Source organism: Mya arenaria, chromosome 9 (genome assembly GCF_026914265.1).
Source record: "Mya arenaria isolate MELC-2E11 chromosome 9, ASM2691426v1".
In the NCBI taxonomy this organism is placed as follows: Eukaryota; Metazoa; Mollusca; class Bivalvia; order Myida; family Myidae; genus Mya; species Mya arenaria.
The window spans coordinates 47,279,532-47,304,192 of NC_069130.1; the positions used below are offsets into that span (position 1 = coordinate 47,279,532).

Here is a 24,661-nt window from a genome sequence, read left to right on the forward strand (position 1 = left end):
ATCACCCTGAATCTGCCTTGGCTGCTGTGGCCCCATGCATGAATGTCTGATTATAGTCAACTGAACTACACTATTTGGTCGGAGCTTCATACCGTACATTCTCCAATACATACATGTTTAAATGAATACCCTCCATGTTTCTTTTCAGTTAAGAGTTCAAACTATCTTTTGGACTTAACAGATGCCATTAATCAGGCTATGAATATTATAATAATGCTTTTATTCAACTTCTCGCCAAACTTCAGTCTGAAAATTTGGCATCATAAGTTTGTTTTACTTGGCAAATTGTCAGCATCCATTGAATATTACTGAAGTCATTTTCTATAGCTGAAAATGAATTAATAAAATATATGTCAAGTATGTTGTGTCATGAAAGAAAAAGGCTATTTTCTATATGAAAAAAATCACTGAAAATAATTCAGAAATAAAGGTAAAGCATGTGGTCTCTTAAAGCAGAAATAAAAAATTACTTTAATAACATTATATAAACCCATTTTTTTCAGAAAACTACTTATACTTAAAGCTGAAATTGTCTCCTTTCAAATTTGTTGCCTATTTATAAATTAAGCTGTTATATACATATTTTTATAGATTTGTTTTGAAAACTGTTAGGACCCCAAAAATAATATTTGAGTAAATATATAATAAATTATGTACATATGTGACATCATCAGAGGAAAATGTGTCATCTTCATTTTCGTGAGGTATCATGTCTCGCTTCCAGGCCGTCATAGTTAGTGTTTACATGTTTTTGAAGATGCTCTTGACTTATTTTATTACATTGTTTTAGGGTAATTAAATTGTTTTAGGTTTGTTTTATAATCCTATCTTAACATGAATATCTCAAAAGGACTCATTTTTGCAGATTATGTCACATATGTATTTTATATAATTTTGAGGGGTGCTTTATAAAATGTTAGAGAAAAAAAGTTATATATTATTAATATTATCTATAAATCTGTTTACATGTAACCTTGGCCATCCCCATAGATATTCTTTACATGTGGTCAAAATTAACATTTGAGCGTCAAAATTCTTAAAATAATAGCAAGGATGGGATTCTTTATTGTTGTTTCACAAAAGTTCTTGTTGTGTCTTGAAAGTTCTTTAAATGATATTCACTAAACACAAACAAGTTATATACATTGTATATAGGGATGGCTGTTTATGGAAAAGTAATTAGTGTTTTGATTCTTTTGTCACAACAGAATCCGTACTGGTGGGTCTCTCTTTGCACGTGTCTATTTGTTGAATGGGAGAGTTGTTATTGTCAGACATCAAAACGTTACACAACCAAGAGAAGAGAAAAAATAGTTAAATGCCAGGTGCATCACAGTCAACTTGGTTTGGTTCATCATACTTTTGATTTATTGCTATAAACCAGCCATAAAGAGCTTACCTGAGGCACATGATGTTGGTTTTCCTGTCAGATATGAACATTTTTTGGAACATCTTTTTTTCCATATGATCTTATTTTCAGATCTGACTACTTTCCAATCTAATGCCAAATATTTGGCAAGAATGACCAATAAATTAATATAATACAGTCTGTATGCAAAAACACGTACATACATGTCCTGTGTCATATTACATAATAAAATAGACTATTGCATAGTTACTTTCATTAAATTAGTTGTGTGTATTTTACACTGTTGACACTTTTTCATTCCGTTAGGTTACAGGTACAATGGGAAAACATGCACCAAAACCTACTTTCAAACTTTGAATTTACTGACAGCATAGGTTACTATACTTAACAGCATAGATTACTTAACATACTCTTATGTAATATTATAAGTATCTTCCATGGCCGAGAGTGTAGGGTGTTTTGCGGAAACAAGGTTTACCGAGTTTCTGCAAAACACCCTGCGCGAGGGTCAGGATGAACCTATCTTACACAAGCGGCTATGGTAGATGCTTTTTCTCCCACCTCAGTTAAACAAAATTAAGTAAAAAATTATTTTTTGCTGGAGTTCTTTTGTGCCTAGTGAAAATAATTGCGTATGGATATGTGATAATTCGTGGTAGTCATGGATATGCACGCAGTGATTCAGATTATGTTAATAATCAAATCAGTCTTTAAATAGTTCTAAGGTTGAAGCGAGAAATAGTTGATAAGCGTTCAAGCCACAAGACAAGATTTCCATGATGCTACAGACGACAGTCTTCAGCAAGGGAGGTAATTACAATGTGGTGACCATTAAAAAGGAGTTCCATACGGGCATTTTATCTTCGTCTGTGGGCAAGATAAGAATTTCTAGCATGGTTAAATTATTGGATCTACTTATCGGAGGTGGGAGAAAAGTTATTATTTCATGATGGTATGCATATAGATTGTTTTCAATGTGTTGTGTTATTGCCAATTGTTTGTGAACTTGAAAACCTGAAAAAAAAACATGTGAAAATCGAAAAGCATAACATTGGAAGGGTTATGTTGGTAAATTAAATGTGATATTTTGTCTGAATCCCTACATAGGTTTTATATTTGAAAAAAAAGTCTGATCAACATTGTGTGCCTGCTGGGGAGTATTCGCGGACTCTATTCAGGTATTTGACTGAGTGGGCACTTATGCATTTAAGGGGGATTGGGAACTGTTTGATTTAGAATCTGTGTTAACAGCAAAGGAAGATGTTCAAGTCATTATAACCATATAATGATAAATGGTTAATTGTCGTAATCTGGGCAGGGTTTTCTGATGTTTATATCCATGTAATTACCGATGGTTATTTATAATAATCTGGGCAGGGTTTTTAATGTCATGTGATTATAACCATATTGTTACAGATGGTTAATTATTATAGTATTGGCTGAGTTTTAAAATGGGTATAAACATGTAGTGACAGATAGTAATTAAATTAATCATTATTATTATTATTCAAATAATCTTGACAGGATTTTTAGGTGGTTATAACCATGTAATGTCAGAAAAATAATTGTGATACCTGGGCAAGGTATTCAAGTCGGTAATACTAAGAAATGACAGATGGATAATTGTGATAATCTGGGCAAGGTATTCAAGTGATGATGTCCATGTTATGACAGATGGTTAATTGTAAAAATCAGAGCAGGGTATTTAAGTGATGATGTCCATGTGATGACAGATGGTTAATTGTGATAATCAGAGCAAGGTATTCAGGTGATGATGTCCATGTAATGACAGATGGTTAATTGTGATAATCACGGCAGGGTATTAAAGTGGGTAATATCAAGAAATGACAGATGGTTAATTGTGATAATCAGAGCAGGGTATTCAGGTGATAATGTCCATGTGATGACAGATGGTTAATTGTGATAATCACGGCAGGGTATTCAAGTGATATTGTCCATGTAATGACAGGTGGTTAATTGTGATAATCACGGCAGGGTATTCAAGTGGGTAATATCAAGAAATGACAGATGGTTAATTGTGATAATCTGAGCAGGGTATTCAAGTGGTGATGTGCATGTAATGACAGATGGTTAATTGTGATAATCAGAGGAAGGTATTCAGGCGATAATGTCCATGTGATGACAGATGGTTAATTGTGATAATCAGGGCAAGGTATTCAGGTGATAATGTCCATGTTATGACAGATGGTTAATTGTGATAATCATGGCAGGGTATTCAAGTGGGTAATATCAAGAAATGACAGATGGTTAATTGTGATAATCTGAGCAGGGTATTCAAGTGGGTAATATCAAGAAATGACAGATGGTTCAGGGTATTCAAGTGAGTAATATCAAGAAATGACAGATGGTTAAATGTGATAATCAGAGGAAGGTATTCAGGCGATAATGTCCATGTGATGACAGATGGTTAATTGTGTTAATCAGGTCAAGGTATTCCGGCGATAATGTCCATGTGATGACAGATGGTTATTTGTGATAACCAGAGCAAGGTATTCAGTTGATAATGTCCATGTTATGACAGATGGTTAATTGTGATAATCTGAGCAGGGTATTCAAGTGGTGATGTCCATGTAATGACAGATGGTTAATTGTGATAATATGGGCAGGGTATTCAAGTGACTATGTCTATGTAATGACAGATGGTTAATTGTGATAATATGGGCAGGGTATTCAAGTGGTGATGTCCATGTAATGACAGATGGTTAATTGTGATAATATGGGCAGGGTATTCAAGTGACAATGTCTATTTAATGACAGATGGTTAATTGTGATAATATGGGCAGGGTATTCAAGTGATGATGTCCATGTGATGACAGATGGTTAATTGTGATAATATGGGCAGGGTATTCAAGTGGTGATGTCCATGTAATGACAGATGGTTATTTGTGATAACCAGAGCAAGGTATTCAGTTGATAATGTCCATGTTATGACAGATGGTTAATTGTGATAATCTGAGCAGGGTATTCAAGTGGTGATGTGCATGTAATGACAGATGGTTAATTGTGATAATATGGGCAGGGTATTCAAGTGACGATGTCTATGTAATGACAGATGGTTAATTGTGATAATATGGGCGGGTATTCAAGTGACGATGTCTATGTAATGACAGATGGTTAATTGTGATAATATGGGCAGGGTATTCAAGTGGTGATGTCCATGTTATGACAGATGGTTAATTGTGATAATATGGGCGGGTATTCAAGTGACGATGTCTATGTAATGACAGATGGTTAATTGTGATAATATGGGCAGGGTATTTAAGTGGTGATGTCCATGTAATGACAGATGGTTAATTGTGATAATATGGGCGGGTATTCAAGTGACGATGTCTATGTAATGACAGATGGTTAATTGTGATAATATGGGCAGGGTATTCAAGTGACGATGTCTATGTAATGACAGATGGTTAATTGTGATAATATGGGCAGGGTATTCAAGTGGTGATGTCCATGTTATGACAGATGGTTAATTGTGATAATATGGGCAGGGTATTCAAGTGGTGATGTCCATGTAATGACAGATGGTTAATTGTGATAATCTGTGCAGGGTATTCAAGTGGTGATGTCCATGTAATGACAGATGGTTAATTGTGATAATCTGTGCAGGGTATTCAAGTGGTGATGTGCATGTAATGACAGATGGTTAATTGTGATAATATGGGCAGGGTATTCAAGTGACGATGTCTATGTAATGATAGATGGTTAATTGTGATAATCAGAGCAGGGTTTTGACAGATGGTTATTTTTGATAATCTGGGCAAGGTATTCAATTGGGTAATACCAAGAAATGACAGATGGTTAATTGTGGTAATCTGGGCATGATCTTTTGGTGGTTGTCACTTAGCAATGCCAAATGTGTTTAAGGTTTATTTGAGAAATGAAAAATGTTTTTAAGGTTAATGTGGGCAGGGTTTCAGGAATGGTCGGAATAACAATGTTAGGACAGAGGATTAAGTAGGATATTTGGGTGTGCAGGAGTTCAAGGTTGTGACAGTTAGGCCAATGGGGAGCTTGGTTTTCTAGTTGGTGTAACTATGTTGTAACAGATGGTAAATTAGAATAATGGGGGAGGGGTCCATTTGGATCATGACAGATGGTTAATTAGGATAATGTTTGTTGGGGGGAGGGGGCAGGAGGTCCATGTTGTGACAGATTGTTAATTGTGTATAACCATGTTGTGACAGATGGTTAATTAGGATAATGGGGGGGGGGGTAGGGAGTTTAGGTGGTGGGGCAGGGGTGCCAGGTGGTTAAAACGTGCATGTAATAACAGATGGTTGGGAGCTGTCTCTCTGTTTCAGGGCTGAGATTATCCTGGGAAAGATATTGCAGAAGAAAACATGGAGGTATGTCTAAAAATATAATTTGTCCACTTCGTATGTCGTTATTATATGTTTTATATTGTAGTCCAACAACACTGAAGGTATTTTTTTTTTATATACATAAAGAATGATTTGAGCATGCATCATTTGTTGATATTTGCATGTTAGTCTACCTAAACTATTTTTGACTTTGAAAATGTCATCCCCTAATCATGTCTTCAACTTAATCATTCAAAGGAACACTTCAATCAGACATATTCCATACTATCTGAGAAAAGCATATCAGAATTGAGTACCTCAGCATGTCTAAGATATTATGCACAAATATGGTTAAAAGATGACCTTACTGGCTAAGGCCACAAATCCGAACACTTTTTCAGGTTTTTCAAAATTATCTTGGAGAGTTTTTGTTGTAGTAAGTTAAAATTGCGTACGAAACATCTTTGGTTAATGTGACAACATCTGTCAAAGTACAGATCTCATCAGTTTTATGTCGAAAATCGTTCATTTTATAAACAGTAAATCACACTTAAATTTATGCTATGGAGGGCACAAAGACTGAACACTTGGGAAGCGAAAATACATGGTCATACAATTATAATTAATAAGTATGCTATATTAAATAAACACTTAGCTGCAAAGTTATTTATTGTTCCGATGTTTTTCAAAACATGCATTTCAAATGTAAAGCGTGATTTCTATATATAAATATCTTGAATGTAGGCCAACAAATATGCAAAACCTGAAGATGCACGTGGGACCTCTGACGTCATTCCCCCGTGTGCTACATTTTGATCTTAAAGCGTATAAACATTGAATGTCATTTTTTAGAAAAATACTCAACAAAACAAGATGAAATTTCGCAAGTGTGACCAAGGCAAGCCTTTGTATTGATCTAGATCATCGAATAATCGATCACGGTAAATAAATGTGTGTTTTAGCTGGTGTTCGGGATTTGTGCCCTGTTCGGAAATGTACCGTCAACCAGTATGGTTAAAAGATGATTATAAGAACCGAAGAAAAGGCAGTGGCCTGTTTTAATAAAAGTCTACTCTCATTATAGTTGCTACTTCAATAATCATAATCTGTATAAACGTTGCAATTTAGATTTTTTTCCTCAACTTTGAATTCATTTTGAGCTTTACTGGCCAAAGGCTGAAAGAGCTTATGCGATGGTGCAGTCTTCTTCATATGTATACATCTGTGCATCTGTATACAATTGCTTGTGAATGCAATACAGTCTTCAGCGATTGTATCTCAATGAAACTTGTACAATAGTTTAATATCCATGAGAGCTCAGTTCCTTTAGAAATCAAGCCAGATCTGCTGATGCATGACTGGATCATGGCCCTTAAAATTATCCCCCAAAAATACAGAGAGACAACCTTGTTTTATATTTAGCAGTTGGTTAATGTTTTACTCTCCCTTGCCCTTGTTAAAAATATGTCAAAATTACAGTTTAAGAGGGTGTGTAGAACTCTTCTGGCCAAAGGCAAAAAAAAAGTTTATGCAGTGGAGCAGTATCAGGTTACACACAGCCAATATTGTAAACAACAAATATCAAAAAGATAATGCATGAGTGTGTAGTGGATGACACCTGGCATGTCTATGTTGACATATTTGGATATTGTGAAGGTATTGTTTGTTTTTAAAGGGACTAGACACCAGAGGATACAATTACAAGAAAAAGAAAATGGTTTAAAACTTAAATAAAATTAATATCATTGTGTACAAAAATAGCGTAGGTATAATCATGTAAGGTATGATACATGCTCATTTTGACAATTCTATGCTTGTTTTGAGGAAATACTGTTTTTGCTGATTTGGGGACCATCTGGTGACTTGTCCCTTTGACATTTTTCAATTCATACATGTGCTGCATGTAACACATGTTCTGTGAATTGTTAAATGCATAACATTGAAATATTGTTCTACTTGTGAAAGGGAAGATGATGTGCAACAGGTGGAAGAGTGAATTGAAATTCCACACATAGATACAGAGGAGTGATTGTTTGGTAGATGATAATTTATCATTAGCAATTTAGGTTTCCCACGTAGTTTCAGTTTGGTTGATTTGGTATTAGTGTGTCGCAATTGTTTAATAATCTCAGTTGGTAAAATTTCTCCAAAGCAACTGTGAAATTATCATTGTTCTGTTATAATGTCTATTGTTACAGTTGAATTACTGAAATGGGGAGTCCTGGAGTGTGTCCTGCGTAAGACGGCCTTATTTGTTCAAACTGTGAATTTAATTTATGAATGTGAGAAGATATTGCCAATAATGTCACATATTTTTCATGTTTCTTTGTTTCTTAAACTAGGTCAGGAAGTATACAAGTTAACTGGCCCAGTTAGCTCATTTGGTAGAGCACCTGACTTGCAAGCAGGGAGTCCAGGGGTGGTATTTATAAAGCATCTAAAGTCATTTCCAAACTTAAGTCAACTTCTTACATAAAGTATCTCACTTATCAAATGATGTAATAACTTCATAATATTTGAATACTTTATTTATGATTTGATTCAAAATATGCTTTTCTTTTCATTGGACTATGTAAAAAATAGGAAATTGACTTAAAGCTACACTCTCACAGATTTTGACAACTTTTTTATTTTTTGTCTTGGAACGAGCCAATTTTTGCAAAAATCAATGGAAACCAGTTATAAATATAAGACGGCTGACAAAAAATTAGATCACAGATTTTTATATTTAAGACATGTTTTATGCATTTTTCTTAAACTGTTAGTAACAGTTTAAGCCATAAAACTTTAATTTTCGAACGGAAATATGAAAATCTGCGATCTGATCTTTTTCAGCAATCTTATATCATTGGTTTGCAGATATTCACGCAAAAATTTGCTCTTTTCAACACAAAAAATAAAAAAAGTGGTAAAAATGGTATATCTGTGAGAGTGCAGCTCTAAGCTAAGAAATGACTTTATATCTTTTATGAATACTGGGTCCGAGATTGATACCTGGCTGGCGGCATAAAAAATAGGACCTACTTCTATATTAATAGTCTTTAAAAGATTCTTATAAGAGTGTATTAAGACTATGTGGCATACATATCAATAAATTAGGAGCAATTAATTACATATTGTTTTCTATTTTAGGCGTTCCAGCTACATTGTGTCGTCTAAGATATACTGGGGTGGAAAGTAAGTCCTTTTCATTAAAATTATGCCTTAGTTTTGAGTGCTCTTACACTGGATAGTGTGTTCAGAGTTTGTCTTATGGCCAGTGACATTTTTAGAAAGGTCTTTTGTTTTCTGCCTGAAAGGCCAGTTCCTATCCATGAACCGTTGTTATTATCCCCCGCCTATGAAATAGGGAGGGGGATATTGAAATGGCGTTGTCCGTCCGTCTTTCCTTCCGTCCGTCCTTCCGTCCGTCCTTCCTTCCGTCACCTGCGTTTTCTCAGTAACTAGCCGGTATAATTTCATGAAACTTAAAATGAATATGAACCACTATACTGGAATGATGCCCGTCAAAAAAAAAATTGATTGGTCAATTGTCCTTGGAGTTATTGCCCTTGATTTTTTGAAAAATGCACATTCACAGCCATTTCTCAGTCACTAGCTGGCAGAATTTCATGAAACTTAAAATAAATATGAATTACTATACTGGGATTATGCCTGTTCATTTTTTTTTGGATTGTTCAATTGTACTTGGAGTTATTGCCCTTGATTTTTTTGAAAAAAAAAATTACAGCCATTTCTCAGTAACTAGTTGGTAGAAATTATTGAAACTTGAAATACATATGAACCAACATACTGCGATGATGCCTGTTTATTTATATTTTGGATTGTGTAATTTCTATATGAGTTATTTGCCCTTGATTCATTAAAAGATCCATGTTTGCAGCCTTTTCTATGCAACTAGCTGGTAGAATTTCATGACACTTGGAATAAATAAGAACCAACATACTGTGATGATGCCTGTCTATTTTTCTTTTGGATTGGTCAATTTTCCTCAGAGTTATTGCCCTTGATTTATTAAAAAATCATTGTTTGCAGCCGTTTCTCAGTAAAACCAACGTGCTTATCTTATTCTTTCTGAGATTTTTTTTAACCTTCAAGCACAAACAAGCCATCAAGCACAAACAAGCCATCGTTGGCGGGGGATATCTTTTCACTGAAAATGCTTGTTTTATTATTGTTTTTGCATTTGAAATTTACCACTGGAGGTCTGTTTGGCCTTATGATAATCAGTCATTGATGTATACATTATTATAGTCTTATATCAGTTTAATATCGACACTTTTTTCTATGAAATGCCAGTCCATTCTTAAAAAAAATTCTTAGGAAACTGTATTATACTACAGTTTCCTATGTATAGGATGCTAGCATAGATAGGACGCAGCCAAGGAAAATGGTGAGAAAACGGGTAAAAATCCTTAATACATAAGATAGGAAGCAGTGGACAAATGTCAAAATCGGAGCTGAAAATTCTAGTTGGTGAGGCATTAATAACATATATTAAATTCAAAACAATAAATTTTCTTGTGTATTTCAGTAATTATCTTCATATTTCGGTGATTTAACATATTTTGTTAAGTCCAGTATCCTCCATATTTGTTTTGACGATTTATTTTTTGGGATCGTGAAAATGGCAAAGGTCACTATAAACCATGCGATATTAAATTTTATAGTTAATTAATGTGTGCTTCTTTAATTATTTCATGTAAATTTATACATTAGACAAAATGCGCACACAAAGTAACAGTAACACAGTTAATAAACAACAGTCGAACTGATGACGCTTTTCTCCAATTCGCCTTCGTCATCGTCTGATGGTGTATTGTAAACAACAATGATAAAACTCTTAAAGTATGTATGAATGTTCTAAAAATGTCAACACCCTCAGCTAAGTATTAAAACACGTGGTAAAGTGCAAACAAACAACTGTTCCTTCGCAATAGTTTGTTATATTGATGTTTTTCTAATGACTGTAGGCAGCGGGTGTTTTTCACACCTTCGCACTTTTGAAAAGCTTCGATAGTGACAATAATGCTACTTTGCGTTATGCACATTCCTTTATTATTTTAAAACAGTAATATGCAATACAATATTTTATATGATATCGATACGTTAAAATCTTTAACAAAGTTTAACTGATATTTACCTTATATCCGGATTTTCCGTTGCCGTTATAACTCAATCTAGTTAAAGCACTTGACTCACATCAAGTTTTTGTGAGTAATGTCCCTTTTATGAAAAAGTAAACACTCTTGTTTTTTTCCAATTTATTTCTCAGTATATCATTTTAAAGTAAACATTCAACATATTTATGCATGTGTTAACTTGCTTGATTTTACCTATGTCACTTGTTCTCTTTGGTGGGCACTGTACATGTACTTACCATTACCGGGTCTGTACCCCGGTCCGACATTTTTGGCCTGAAATGGACTTGAGACAAACTGATAAAAAATCCTATTAGCATAGAAAGGACGAAGGCAATTTTTTAGACAAAAATCTGGGGTTAAAAAGTGTGTCCTATACATTAGTATAATAGGGTAGGTAAGCCATACCATATATAGACAGGAATAAAGCTCACTTTCTATAACGTTAAACCATATAACCTGATGGCAGGAAAGTTAATTCTATAACGTTGAACCAAATATACTTAAATGACACTTTCTGTATCATTGAAACATTTTGTTTATATATAGAAAGGAAACTTTCTATATCATTGAACCATTTTATTTATAGGACACTTACCTTGAACCATATATACTTTGAGAATACAGGAGAGCAAATTTCTATTACCTTGAACCATATATACTTTGAGAATACAGGAGAGCAAATTTCTATTACCTTGAACCATATATACTTTGAGAAAGAAGGAGAGCACACGTTCTATTACCTTGAACCATATATACTTTGAAACAGGAAAACACACTTTCTGCTACCCTGAACCATATATACTTTGAGAAGATGGGAGAGCACACTTTCTATTACCTTGAACCATATATACTTTGAAAAGACAGGAGAGCACACTTTCTACTACCTTGAACCATATATACTTTGAGAAGACAGGAGAGCACACTTTCTACTACCTTGAACCATATATACTTTTTGAAGACAGGAGAGCACACTTTCTATTATCTTGAACCATATATACTTTGAGAAGACAGGAAAGCACACTTTCTATTACCTTGAACCATATATACTTTGAGAAAGAAGGAGAGCACACTTTCTATTACCTTGAACCATATATACTTTGAGAAGACAGGAGAGCACACTTTCTATTACCTTGAACCATATATACTTTGAGAAGACAGGAGAGCACACTTTCTATTACCTTGAACCATATATACTTTTAAGAAGACAGAAGAGCACACTTTCTACTACCTTGAACCATATATACTTTGAGAAGACAGGAGAGCACACTTTCTATTACCTTGAACCATATATACTTCGAGAAAGACAGGAAAGCACACTTTCTACTACCTTGAACCATATATACTTTGAGAAGACAGGAGAGCACACTTTCTATTATCTTGAACCATATATACTTTGAGAAGACAGGAAAGCACACTTTCTATTACCTTGAACCATATATACTTTGAGAAAGAAGGAGAGCACACTTTTTATTACCTTGAACCATATATACTTTGAGAAGACAGGAGAGCACACTTTCTATTACCTTGAACCATATATACTTTGAGAAGACAGGAGAGCACACTTTCTATTACCTTGAACCATATATACTTTTAAGAAGACAGAAGAGCACACTTTCTACTACCTTGAACCATATATACTTTTAAAAGACAGGAGAGCACACTTTCTACTACCTTGAACCATATATACTTTGAAAAGACTGGAGAGCACACTTTCTATTACCTTGAACCATATATCCTTTGAAACAGGAAAGCACACTTTCTACTACCTTGAACCATATTTACTTTGAGACAGGAAAACACACTTTCTATTACCTTGAACCATATATACTTTGAGACAGGAAAACACACTTTCTATTACCTTGAACCATATATACTTAAGCACACTTTATATAACATTCAACCTGATGTATACATAAAGACAGGAAAGCAATTTTTTTTTGCTCTTTAAGTTGAACCTATTCAGACAAGCACACTTTCTTAAGCGTTGAACCATATATACCTAAAGACAGGACTGCACACTTTATGATATTTAACCATGTATACTTAAAGACAGAAAAGCACGCTTAAACCATATATACCTATAAATAATAAAAATATCAAAATCTGAGAACAATTTGGGGATTTTCAATTTCTGGTAGAGCTTGAAATGATCTGTTAAAAGGTTCACAAAAGATATAGCGTTTGTTTACCAAACTTGGAAACAGTTCAGTTTTTAAAAAATAATACCGGTGTATTTTTGAAACACATTTTTATAATGGATATATGCATGCATGACTCGTGTACTAAGACTCAAAATTATAGCTAGAAGGTATCTATAGAGTTATATCCGATGACAGACAGAGAAAATAGAACAGGCTTTGATATTCCCCTGTAGTGTTCTTGTTGATTTCATACTGCCCATTGTTGTTTTCTGTACTTTCTAGAGCAGAGACAGAAAAAGGGTTGTCGAGGAAGCACATCATTGAAGGTAATTTGTTGGAATCGGTGGCTGAAATTATACTTCACAAAAATGTTGTCTTTGAAATTAAGCTTATTGTAATTCTTAATCACTTTGTAATTTTCATTTTAAAAGTATGTAACCTTTACATAATTGATGATGATGATAATGATGATGATGACGATGACCATGATGTTGATGATGATGATGATTGATGATGGAAAATTCATGGAAAATCTTATGGCTTTAAATTAAGCAAGTTAGTTGAAAATAATACAACACTAAATAAATCAGATTTCATGGAATAGAATTCAGTTGGCTACAATTATCCTTGATTTTGCTGAGGAAATCTGAGAAAGAACAAGTTTTGTTTATAAAGAAGGTTTAGGAAAGAAATTTACAAAATGAAATATGGTGCTTAAACCTGTTCTTCTTAAAATAAATTTCAAGAAATCTGGGCCATGTGATTAAAAGTATTGTTGTTTAAGATTTGAAGGGCTAGCTAGAGAGACTTTTAGGGCCAGATGAATAAAAATGTTAGTTTTCTTGATTTGGAGGGCTCGATGGAGACTATTGGGGCCAGGTGATTAAAAATGTTGTTTTTTTAGGTTTGAATGGCTAGCTTGAGAGATTATTGGGGCCAGGTGATTGAAAATGTTGGTTTTTTAGGTTTGAAGGGCTAGCATGAGAGATTATTGGGGCCAGGTGATTGAAAATGTTGTTTTTTTCAGTTTGAAGGGCAAGCATGAGAGATTATTGGGGCCAGGTGATTGAAAATGTTGTTTTTTTAGGTTTGAAGGGCTAGCATGAGAGATTATTGGGGCCAGGTGATTGAAAATGTTGGTTTTTTAGGTTTGAAGGGCTAGCATGAGAGATTATTGGGGCCAGGTGATTGAAAATGTTGTTTTTTTAGGTTTGAATGGCTAGCTTGAGAGATAATTGGGGCCAGGTGATTGAAAATGTTGGTTTTTTCGGTTTGAAGGGCTAGCATGAGAGATTATTGGGGCCAGGTGATTGAAAATGTTGGTTTTTTCGGTTTGAAGGGCTAGCATGAGAGATTATTGGGGCCAGGTGATTGAAAATGTTGTTTTTATGCCCCCTTTTGAAAAAAGTGGGGTATATTGTTTTGCACATGTCGGTCGGTCGGTCGGTCGGTCGGTCGGTCTGTCTGTCGGTCGGTCGGAATACCAAATGGTTTCCGATCAATAACTTGAGAACGCTTTGACCGAGGGACCTCATACTTGGTATGTGTATTGGTCATCACCAGCAGATGAACCCTATTGATTTTGAGGTCAGTGGGTCAAAGGTCAAGGTCAGTGTGACCTTTACATGAAAAACGGTTTCCGATCAATAACTTGAGAACGCTTTGACCCAGGAACCTCATACTTGGTAGGTGTATTGGTCATGACCAGCAGATGAACCCTATTGATTTTGAGGTCAGTGGGTCAAAGGTCAAGGTCAGTGTGACCTTAACATGAAAAACGGTTTCCGATCAATAACTTGAGAACGCTTTGACCCAGGGACCTCATACTAGGTAGGCTTATTGGTCATGACCAGCAGATGAACCCTATTGATTTTTTTCAAATGATTAGCTGTCTTTGTTTTTTTTCTTTACTTAAAATGATTTTTATGCCCCCCTTCGAAGAAGAGGGGTATATTGCTTTGCACAGGCATGTCGGTATGTCGGTCGGTCCGTCGGTAGACCAAAGCTTGTCCGAGTGATAACTCAACAATTCCTGGACGTATGGTCATCAAACTTCACATGAAGGTTGGGCCTGACCAGTAGATGACCCCTATTGATTTTGGGGGTCATCGGGTCAAAGGTCAAGGTCACAGTGACTTTTAATGGTAAAATAATTTTAAAGCTTGTCCGAGTGATAACTCAACAATGCCTGCACCCATGGCCCTCAAACTTGACATGGAGGTTGGGCCTGACCAGTAGATGACTCCTATTGTTTTTGGGGGTCATCAGGCCAAAGGTCAAGGTCACAGTGACCTTGAATGGTAAAAGGTTGTCCGAGTGATAACGTGACAATGCCTGCACCCATGGCCCTCAAACTTGACTTGGAGGTTGGGCCTGACCAGTAGCTGACCCCTATTGTTTTTTGGGCTCAATGGGTCAAAGGTCAAGGTCACAGTGACCTTGAATGGTAAAAGGTTGTTCGAGTGATAACTCAACAATGCCTGCACCCATGGCCCTCAAACTTGACTTGGAGGTTGGGCCTGACCAGTAGATGACCCCTATTGTTTTTGGGGGTCATTGGGCCAAAGGTCAAGGTCACAGTGACCTTGAATGGTAAAAGGTTGTCCGATTGATAACTCAACAATGCCTGCACCCATGGCCCTCAAACTTGACTTGGAGAATTGGCCTGACCAGGAGATGACCCCTATGGTTTTTGGGGGTCATCTGGCCAAAGGTCAAGGTCACAGTGACCTGGAATGGTAAAAGGTTGTCCGAGTGATAACTCGAAAATGCCTGCACCCAAGGCCCTCAAACTTGACTTGGAGGTTGGGCCTGGCCAGAAGATGGTCCCTATTGATTTAAGGGGTCATTGGGCCAAAGGTCAAGGTCACAGTGACCTGGAATGGTAAAAGGTTATCCGAGTGATAACTTGACAATGGCTGCACCCATGGCCCTCAAACTTGATTTGGAGGTTGAGCCTGGCCAGAAGATTGTCCCTATTAATTTTAGGGGTCATTGAGCCAACAAGGTCACAGTGACCTTGAATGATAAAAGGTTGTCCAAGTGATAACTCAACAATGCCTGCACCCATGGCCCTCAAACTTGACATGGAGGTTGGGCCTGACCAGTAGATAACCCCTATTGATTTTAGGGGTCAAAGGTCAAGGTCACAGTGACCTTGAAAGCAAACTCGACAATTCTTTGACCTATGGTCATCAAACTTGACATGAAGGTTGGGCCTGCCCAGTAGATGACCCCTATCGACTTTGGGGGACATCAGGCCAAGGTCAATGTCACAATAACCTGACTTGTAGATGAACCCTTATGATTTAAGGGGTCATCGGGTCAAAGGTCAAGGTCACAGTGACCTTGAATGAAAAAAACTTGTCTTGTGATAACTTGACAATGCCTGCACCCATGGCCCTCAAACTTGACATTTAGGTTTCTGTTGACCAGCTGATGACTCTGGATTTTGAGTTCATAGAGTCAAAGGTCATGACGGTCATAACACACTTTATCCTCACACTTTAATGGTCATAATCTTAAAACAGCAACAAATCAGCTGTCATTTCGGTCCATGCATATTTCATTCAATTGTCCATATAATCCTGACAACATGGCGCTCAGGGGGGGCATAATGTTTGACAAACATCTCTTGTTTTAGGTTTGAAGGGCTAGCTTGAGAGATTATTGGGGCCAGGTGATTGAAAATGTTGTTTTTTTAGGTTTGAAGGGCTAGCTTGAGAGATTATTTGGGCCAGGTGATTGAAAATGTTGGATTTTTAGGTTTGAAGGGCTAGCATGAGAGATTATTGGGGCCAGGTGATTGAAAATGTTGTTTTTTTAGGTTTGAAGGGCTAGCTTGAGAGATTATTGGGGCCAGGTGATTGAAAATGTTGTTTTTTTAGGTTTGAAGGGCTAGCATGAGAGATTATTGGGGCCAGGTGATTGAAAATGTTGGTTTTTAGGTTTGAAGGGCTAGCTTGAGAGATTATTGGGGCCAGGTGATTAAAAATGTTTGTTTTTTTATGGTTTGAAGGGCTAGCTTTAGAGATTATTGGGGCCAGGTGATTGAAAATGTTTGTTTTCTAGGTTTGAAGGGCTCGCTGGAGAGACTACAGTTAGACTATGTTGACATTGTGTTTGCGAATAAGCCAGACATACACACCCCGATGGAAGGTATGTGCCTCACAGTCTTGTTTGAATTAAAATGACACTTTAATAAGACTCTGAACACCCTCTATAGTAATCTGCTTTTTTAAAAAGTATTTTTTATTGAATCCATTTAGTCCAAGCTCCAATATCACAAAAATTCTTAAAGCAAATCACAATCTCAGTCTCGACTCATTTTACAACATTTAAGTATGTATCATTAGTATGATTAAAAATCTGATTTTATTTCTCTTATTAAAAACACATTTTCTCATAGAATGTTTAATTCTAGCGAGAAAAAATATACTTAATTACATAATTTGTTAAAAAAACACAATGCAGTGTACTTGATTACATTTGAGCTGTAGAATATTTTTCAGTTGAATCTTGACTTAAGTTTTTAATCCATATAATCTATGACAGAATGCCCTTCAAGAAGTGCCAAAACAATAATAATAAGATTATAACATGTTATAAAATGAGTCAGGATTGAGATTAAGATTTGACCTAAAAGCATTTTTGTGATATCTGGGCCCCGAGTTTAATCATGTCACTATTTAATTTCTCTATACTTAATATACTCATTAAAATAATTATAGAAGACAAAACTAACTCAGCAATATATCCCATAAAATATAATTACTGTTTGTTTCAGAGACTGTGCGAGCATTTACCCATGTTATAAACCAGGGCTGGGCAATGTATTGGGGTACCTCCAGATGGTCACCAACAGAAATCATGGTATGTCTATAATCATTATATATTTTAAAAATCATGTTTGTATAATAATTATGTATATATTCATGTTAAGGTTCGAAATAAATACAAGCATTATACCCATTTGATAAACACTAGCATTACCCATATGATTTAAGCAAGCATTACCTATGTGATTAACACTAGCATTACCCATGTGATTAACACAAGCATTACCTATATGATTAACACTAGCATTACCCATGCGGTTAAAGCAAGCATTAACTATGTGATTAATGCAAGCATTACCCATATGATTAATGCAAGCATTACCTATGTGATTAATGCAAGCATTACCTATGTGATTAATGCAAGCATTACCCATATGATTAAAGCAAGCATTACCTATGTGATTAATGCAAGCATTACCTATGTGATTAATGCAAGCATTACCCATATGATTAAAGCAAGCATTACCTATGTGATTAATGCAAGCATTACCCATATGATTAACCCTTTAACACATAGACAAGTGGCCAGATTACACATCCCAGTCAATAGCCATCTTACTGATAAGCAGTCCTTATCTGCATAGGTACTTTTCTGGATATTTGAAAATGAGAAAATGAATACAGCAGTATGACCTTAAAATCAATGTTACTCCAAATAATTGTGTCCAAATCTTTTTTATGTGAATTCATTTTTTATAGATAATTAAATTATCTAATAAATGGTGTCAATGATGAAATATTAAATTATTTTATTTCAGCTGTGAATGTATTTTCAAGATGGATTTGTAACATTTCTTTGAAATGTCATAATTGCATTAAATCAAAGGGTAATAAAATGCTGGGATCGATCTAATTTTTATTACCCCTATCATAAAAAAGACCCATCTGGATTAAAAAGCCGACAATTTATGTTCTTGTGTATTAATAAACAGAAATATGTCAGGAATATCCGGTGTCATCCAGCTGAGAGATCCAGTCCAAGGTGTCTGTTTAACTTTATTACCCCCTCATAAAATTGTTTACAAAAAAAGAAAGCCGATAAATGATTTTCCGGTATGAATAAAAAGATCTAGATCAAACAAAACGCTTGCACATGACCTATTTTACAGCCAAAACTATGATGGACATTATATAAGCTTCACAGAAAATTTACCCATTATTTTCTCATTTACTAATTGTTTCTTTTGTTTGTAAACAAAATATTACCTTTAAGTAAATATAATCTCAATTGATTTTAATGGTAAACTGAACTGACGTAATATATTTAATGATTTACGCATCAATGAATTTGGGGGAAATTCCATACAGTACTTAGCTCGTGGTCTTATTACGTCACAATGGGATATCACACCTGCGATTGGGAGTATAAACACCTTCTCAATTTAGCAGACGATATTTTCAAGGGAAAATCAATACACAAAAGGTTAAACTTTAATTTTATAAACATCCGGGATATTGTTTACAAAAAGAAAGATGCAAAATTGAAATATTGAAATGACCCTATTGAAATATGCGGGCCATGCGTTTACATCCAGTAATGGATACGGTCGGCCAAATGCGTATACATCTGGTAATGAGCTATGTCGGCCTATCTCGTATACATGCGCTAAAGGGTTAAAGCAAGCATTACCTATGTGATTAATGCAAGCATTACCTATGTGATTAATGCAAGCATTACCCATATGATTAAAGCAAGCATTACCTATGTGATTAATGCAAGCATTACCCATATGATTAAAGCAAGCATTACCTATGTGATTAACACTAGCATTACCCATGTGATTAACGAAAGCGTTACCTATGTGATTAACACTAGCATTACCTATGTGATAAATACAAACATTACCTATGTGATTAACACTAGCATTACCAATGTAATGCATTGGAAATAAAACAGACCTAGACAATTTGTGTGGGAATTGGCTCTTTTAATCTGTACTGTTGCAGGATGGGTTTCCTTCTTTAAGGAAGAATGAAAATCTGTCTGCTAAAGGATGTGCGGTCATTAAATAGTGTATGGCTTTGAAGACCATTTCTTTCAGTCATTGTTTATTTATCTACGGATGAATTTGTAATGCTGACATGCTTTGTAACAAAATGTTTTAACAAACATAATGTGTTTGTGTGATTTAAAAAAATAATAATTATATTCTATTTTTAAACAGGAGGCATACTCAGTGGCCCGGCAGTTCAACTTGATTCCCCCAGTGGCAGAACAGACAGAATATCACCTGTTCCAGAGGGAGAAAGTTGAACTACAGATGCCTGAACTCTATCACAAAATTGGTGAGTAATAATATCAATGAAAAGTATCACAAAATTGGTGAGTAATAATGTCACAAAAGATGTGAGGATGAGGAAAATATCACAAAATTTGAAAAAAGGTGAGAAAAATGCCTGAACTCTCAGAAATAGATGAGTGGAATGCCTATCACAAAGTTGAGTGAAGCTAACACAAATAAGGCATTTGAAATATCAATGAAAAGTGAGTAAATTTATCACAAAAATGTCTGATCTCTATCACACAACTGGTGAGTAAATGCCTGACAGATATGAAATTGGTGAAAAATAAAACAAAAACATAAGTCTATCACAACTTTTATGTATTTCAGGCATTGGTACATTGATCTGGTCACCATTGGCAAGTGGCATCCTGACAGGAAAGTATGATGATGGAATCCCCATATACTCCAGGGCTGCACTAAAAGTATGTATATGGCTGGGAGATGGAATCAATAAACTTGCAAAAACTTAAATCTTGGCCATAATTTAAAAAAAGTAAGTAAAAAAAACACATTTAATATGTTCAACTTAAACTTAGTAAGCATGTTGCCAGAGTCAATACACACATGTTAAGCAAAGCCCATAACCCAGGCTTTAATAATTGTTGCATTATGCCCCTTTTTCAACTGCAAAACAACAATATGGTGTTTCTTGTTTAAAAATAATCAGTATACTTTTGTGATCCAGGGTTATGAATGAGGCTATACCAAATTGGCCTTCGGAACTCCTCGGCCATTTTTTCAAAAACAACCTCGGATGTATATGGACGGTTTACATACTTAAAAAGTGGTACGTTTAAGTCCGCTGCAAATAGATCGCGTAGTAATCTTATTTAGTAGTTGAAATTTATGACTTAACTCTTGGGAATCGTAATTATGTTTGCAATAATACACTTCACTGGCAATCAATTTAAACTGAGAGCAATGAATACAACTCTTAAACACTACATTTAATTAATGCTTTTATTAAAAAAAATACGGACTACTTCAACAGATGTACCGGCATACATCCGAGGTTGTTTTTGAAAAAATGGCCGAGGAGCTCAGAATGACCAAATTGGTTCTGTGTTTAGTGTCAGCTTTCAATTTCTAAACCTATCGACCATACAGGAAAAAGCGAACAAATGTCGTGAGAGAAAAAATGTTGTGAGAGGGAAAAAGAGGCTCATTGTAATTCAGCCTCTTTGGGCAGCGCTAGAAAAAGCAATCCAATATCAAGCTTAAAAGGGCACAAAAGATATTGATGCAAAAAATATGTTTTTATCTCTATATATTTATACACAAATTATATTCTTCTTTTTGTTTCGATCATTAAAGTTAACTGTGTTGTATTGAAGTTACAACTTAACAACTATTTCAATCCATGTCAATCAAAGTCTATTGTCTACAGGTTACATTTCTGAACTGCCCTTTGGATGACTTCATCCAAGTCTGTCCCATGATGTTTCATGTAATAGTCAATTGTCATCCTGTTTTTAACATTTTTGACCAGACCCCCGCTTGTTATTTTGGATGTAGATGAAATTCTTGTGTGTAGATTAGTTGCAATGTTTTGATGCTTATCATTTATTTCGCCAGGCATAAAAAGTTATAACCCGTCTACATTGTAATGACGTCGCCGAGCAGAATCTGCGGTTTAGCCAATTGATGGGACTAGATAGTATTTGTCATTTCTATTTTTAGAACGCGGTGTGGGATTCAAACAAAATTAATATTTGCCCCCATGATTTTCGGATGCGCGCGATCTCATACATGGTGAAAAATGTATGCGTGATTTTTATATTTTTTGCGTGATTAACGTAATATTTTACGTGAGTGGGAACTCTGCCTATGATGGCTCTTGTAAAATTTGCATCAAAATGCAGTTTTCTTTACAATTTTTTTATTTTCAATAACTGTTGTTGTTTTTGGTTTCAAAGACTCCAAACATACTAGCTAAATGATGCTTAATATAGAATCAATTGGGTTTGGCCTCAATTCTTAAAGACAAGACATTGAGGAAGTTAGGACTCGGACAGAAGATAATACTGAGGGAGGTTTCAGGAAAGTTTGAATATTCTCTTTCTAATGTACGATTCCTTATTCAAAGTGAATCAGGGCCATTATTCAATATTGATGTTATCCTTAGACATGCCTCAGTTATTTATTTCAGCCTGTTGGTCAGCTAAATATACAGGCCAATCAAAACACTTTTTATACCCCCGACAAACGAAGTTTGAAGGGGGTATATTGGAGTCACCCTGTGGTCGGTCGGTCCGTCCGTCCGTCCATCGGTTTGTCGGTCAGTCCGTTGCAATTTACCTTGTCCGGAGCATAACTTAAAAACTACTGGATGGAATTGGATTAAACTTCATACAATGATAGAACATAATGAGAGGAAGTGCAGTGTACAATAACCATAACTCTATTCTTGCTTATTACTGAGTTATTGCCCTTTGTTACTTTTTTTTGTCCGAAGTATAACTTGAAAAGTACTGGATGGGATTCATTGGAACTTCATACAATGGTAAAGCACAATGAGAGGAAGTGCAGTGTTCAAGAACCATAACTCTACTTTAGCTAATTACTGAGTTATTGCTCTTTATTTGTTTTTTTGCTGACAAATATTTTTCCAGACATCAACTTGCAAAGTACTAGATGGAATTTATTAACACTTAATACAATAGTAAAGCACAATGAGAGGAAGTGCAGTGCACAAGAATCATAACTCTGTTTCAGCTTATTACAGAGTTACTGCCCTTTGTAACTTTTTTCTTGTCCGGAGCATAACTTGAAAACTATTGGATGGAATTTAATAAAACTTCATACAGTGATAGATCATAATGAGAGGGAGTGCAATGTACAGGAACTGCAATTCTATTTCAGCTAATTACAGAGTTACTGCCCTTTGTTACTTTTTCTTGTCCGGAGCATAACTTGAAAACTATTGGATGGAATTTGATAAAAGTTTCATACAGTGATAGATCATAATGAGAGGGAGTGCAGCGTACAGGAACCGCAATTCTATTTCAGCCAATTACATAGTTACTGCCCTTTGTTACTTTTTCTTGTCCGGAGCATAACTTGAAAACTATTGGATGGAATTTAATAAAACTTCATACAGTGATAGATCATAATGAGAGGGAGTGCAGTGTACAGGAACCGCCATTCTATTTCAGCTAATTACAGAGTAACCGCCCTTTGTTACTTTTTCTTGTCCGGAGCATAACTTGAAAACTATTGGATGGAATTTAATAAAACTTCATACAGTGATAGATCATAATGAAAGGGAGTGCAGAGTACAGGAACTGCAATTCTATTTTAGCCAATTACAGAGTTACTGCCATTTGTTACTTTTTCTTGTCCGGAGCATTCGGGGGTATTAATCACCTTCAGTGATAGCTCTAGTTTTTATCTGAAATTTAAGTTCAATCTTTCAATAGTCGTCTTGTTATGTGGAACACATGTGGCAAGTTATTTTAAAATCTGTCCATACAAAGGAAAGTTACAGCCCGGACACGACAACCTATACTCTATGTCCTTATATGCAGCACTCCGTTGTGAATAAACACCTAAGTGTGACCTTGACCTTAGAGGTAGGGACACGGGTCTTGCACGCGACACGTCGTCTTGGTATGTGGAACACATGTGGCAAGTCATTTTAAAATCTGTCCATACAAGGGAAAGTTACAGCTTGGACACGACAACTTATACTCTATGTCCTTATATGCAGCACTTCATTGTGAATAAACACTTAAGTGTGACCTTGACCTAAGAGGTAGGGACATGGGTCTTGCACGCGACATGTCACCTTGGTATGTGAAACACATGTGGCAAGAGATTTTAAAATCTGTCCATACAAGGGAAAGTTACTACCCGGACACGACAACCTATACTCTATGTCCTTATATGCAGCACTCCATTGTGAATAAACACTAAGTTAAAGATCAAACAAATACATATGGCAAGTTATTTTAAATTGCCTCTGAACATAAAAAAATACCACCCATACTTGACAACCTACATTCTTATGTCCTTATATTCAGCATTCCATTGTGAATAAACACAAAGTGTATCTTTCACCTTAGAGGTAGGGACATGGGTCTTACATGTGACACGTCGTCTTGGTATGTCGAACACAGGTGGCAAGTAATTTTAAAATCTGTCCATACAAGAAAAAGTTACAGCCCTGACATAACAACCAATACTCTGTATCCTTATATGCAGCACTCCATTGTGAATAAACACCTAAGTGTGACCTTGACCTTAGAGGTAGGGACACGGTTCTTGCACGCAACACATTGTCTTGGTATGTCGAACACATGTAGCAAGTTATTTTGAATTTTGTCCATACAAGGGAAAGTTACAGCCCGGACACGACAACCTATTCTCTATGTCCTTATATGCAGCATTCCATTGTGAATAAACACTAAGTGTGACCTTGACCTTAGAGGTAGGGACACGGGTATTGCACCCGACAATCAAAAGATTGATCAGAGTTTTTATTGAATACATCCCCAGTGCTACAGTCGGCTGAAAAATGAGATATTGAGGGAGGACCCAGGTAGCAGACAAAATGTGGGGAA

At 35.6% G+C, this 24,661-nt stretch overlaps 1 protein-coding gene across 2 annotated transcripts in view; it reads left to right on the plus strand.

The window, feature by feature from the left end:
• LOC128246848 (voltage-gated potassium channel subunit beta-2-like) overlaps window positions 1–24,661 on the plus strand; it is a 53,919-nt gene that overhangs the window by 16,684 nt on the left and 12,574 nt on the right. Inside the window, exons 7-13 of one of the 2 annotated variants that reach the window (XM_052965332.1) lie at window positions 5,692–5,736; window positions 8,824–8,868; window positions 13,259–13,302; window positions 17,048–17,134; window positions 17,763–17,848; window positions 19,980–20,100; window positions 20,427–20,521. In XM_052965332.1, coding sequence (XP_052821292.1) covers window positions 5,692–5,736; window positions 8,824–8,868; window positions 13,259–13,302; window positions 17,048–17,134; window positions 17,763–17,848; window positions 19,980–20,100; window positions 20,427–20,521 — 523 coding nt within the window. The remainder of the gene's footprint in view (window positions 1–5,691; window positions 5,737–8,823; window positions 8,869–13,258; window positions 13,303–17,047; window positions 17,135–17,762; window positions 17,849–19,979; window positions 20,101–20,426; window positions 20,522–24,661) is intronic. The other variant, XM_052965334.1, reaches the window with a different exon arrangement.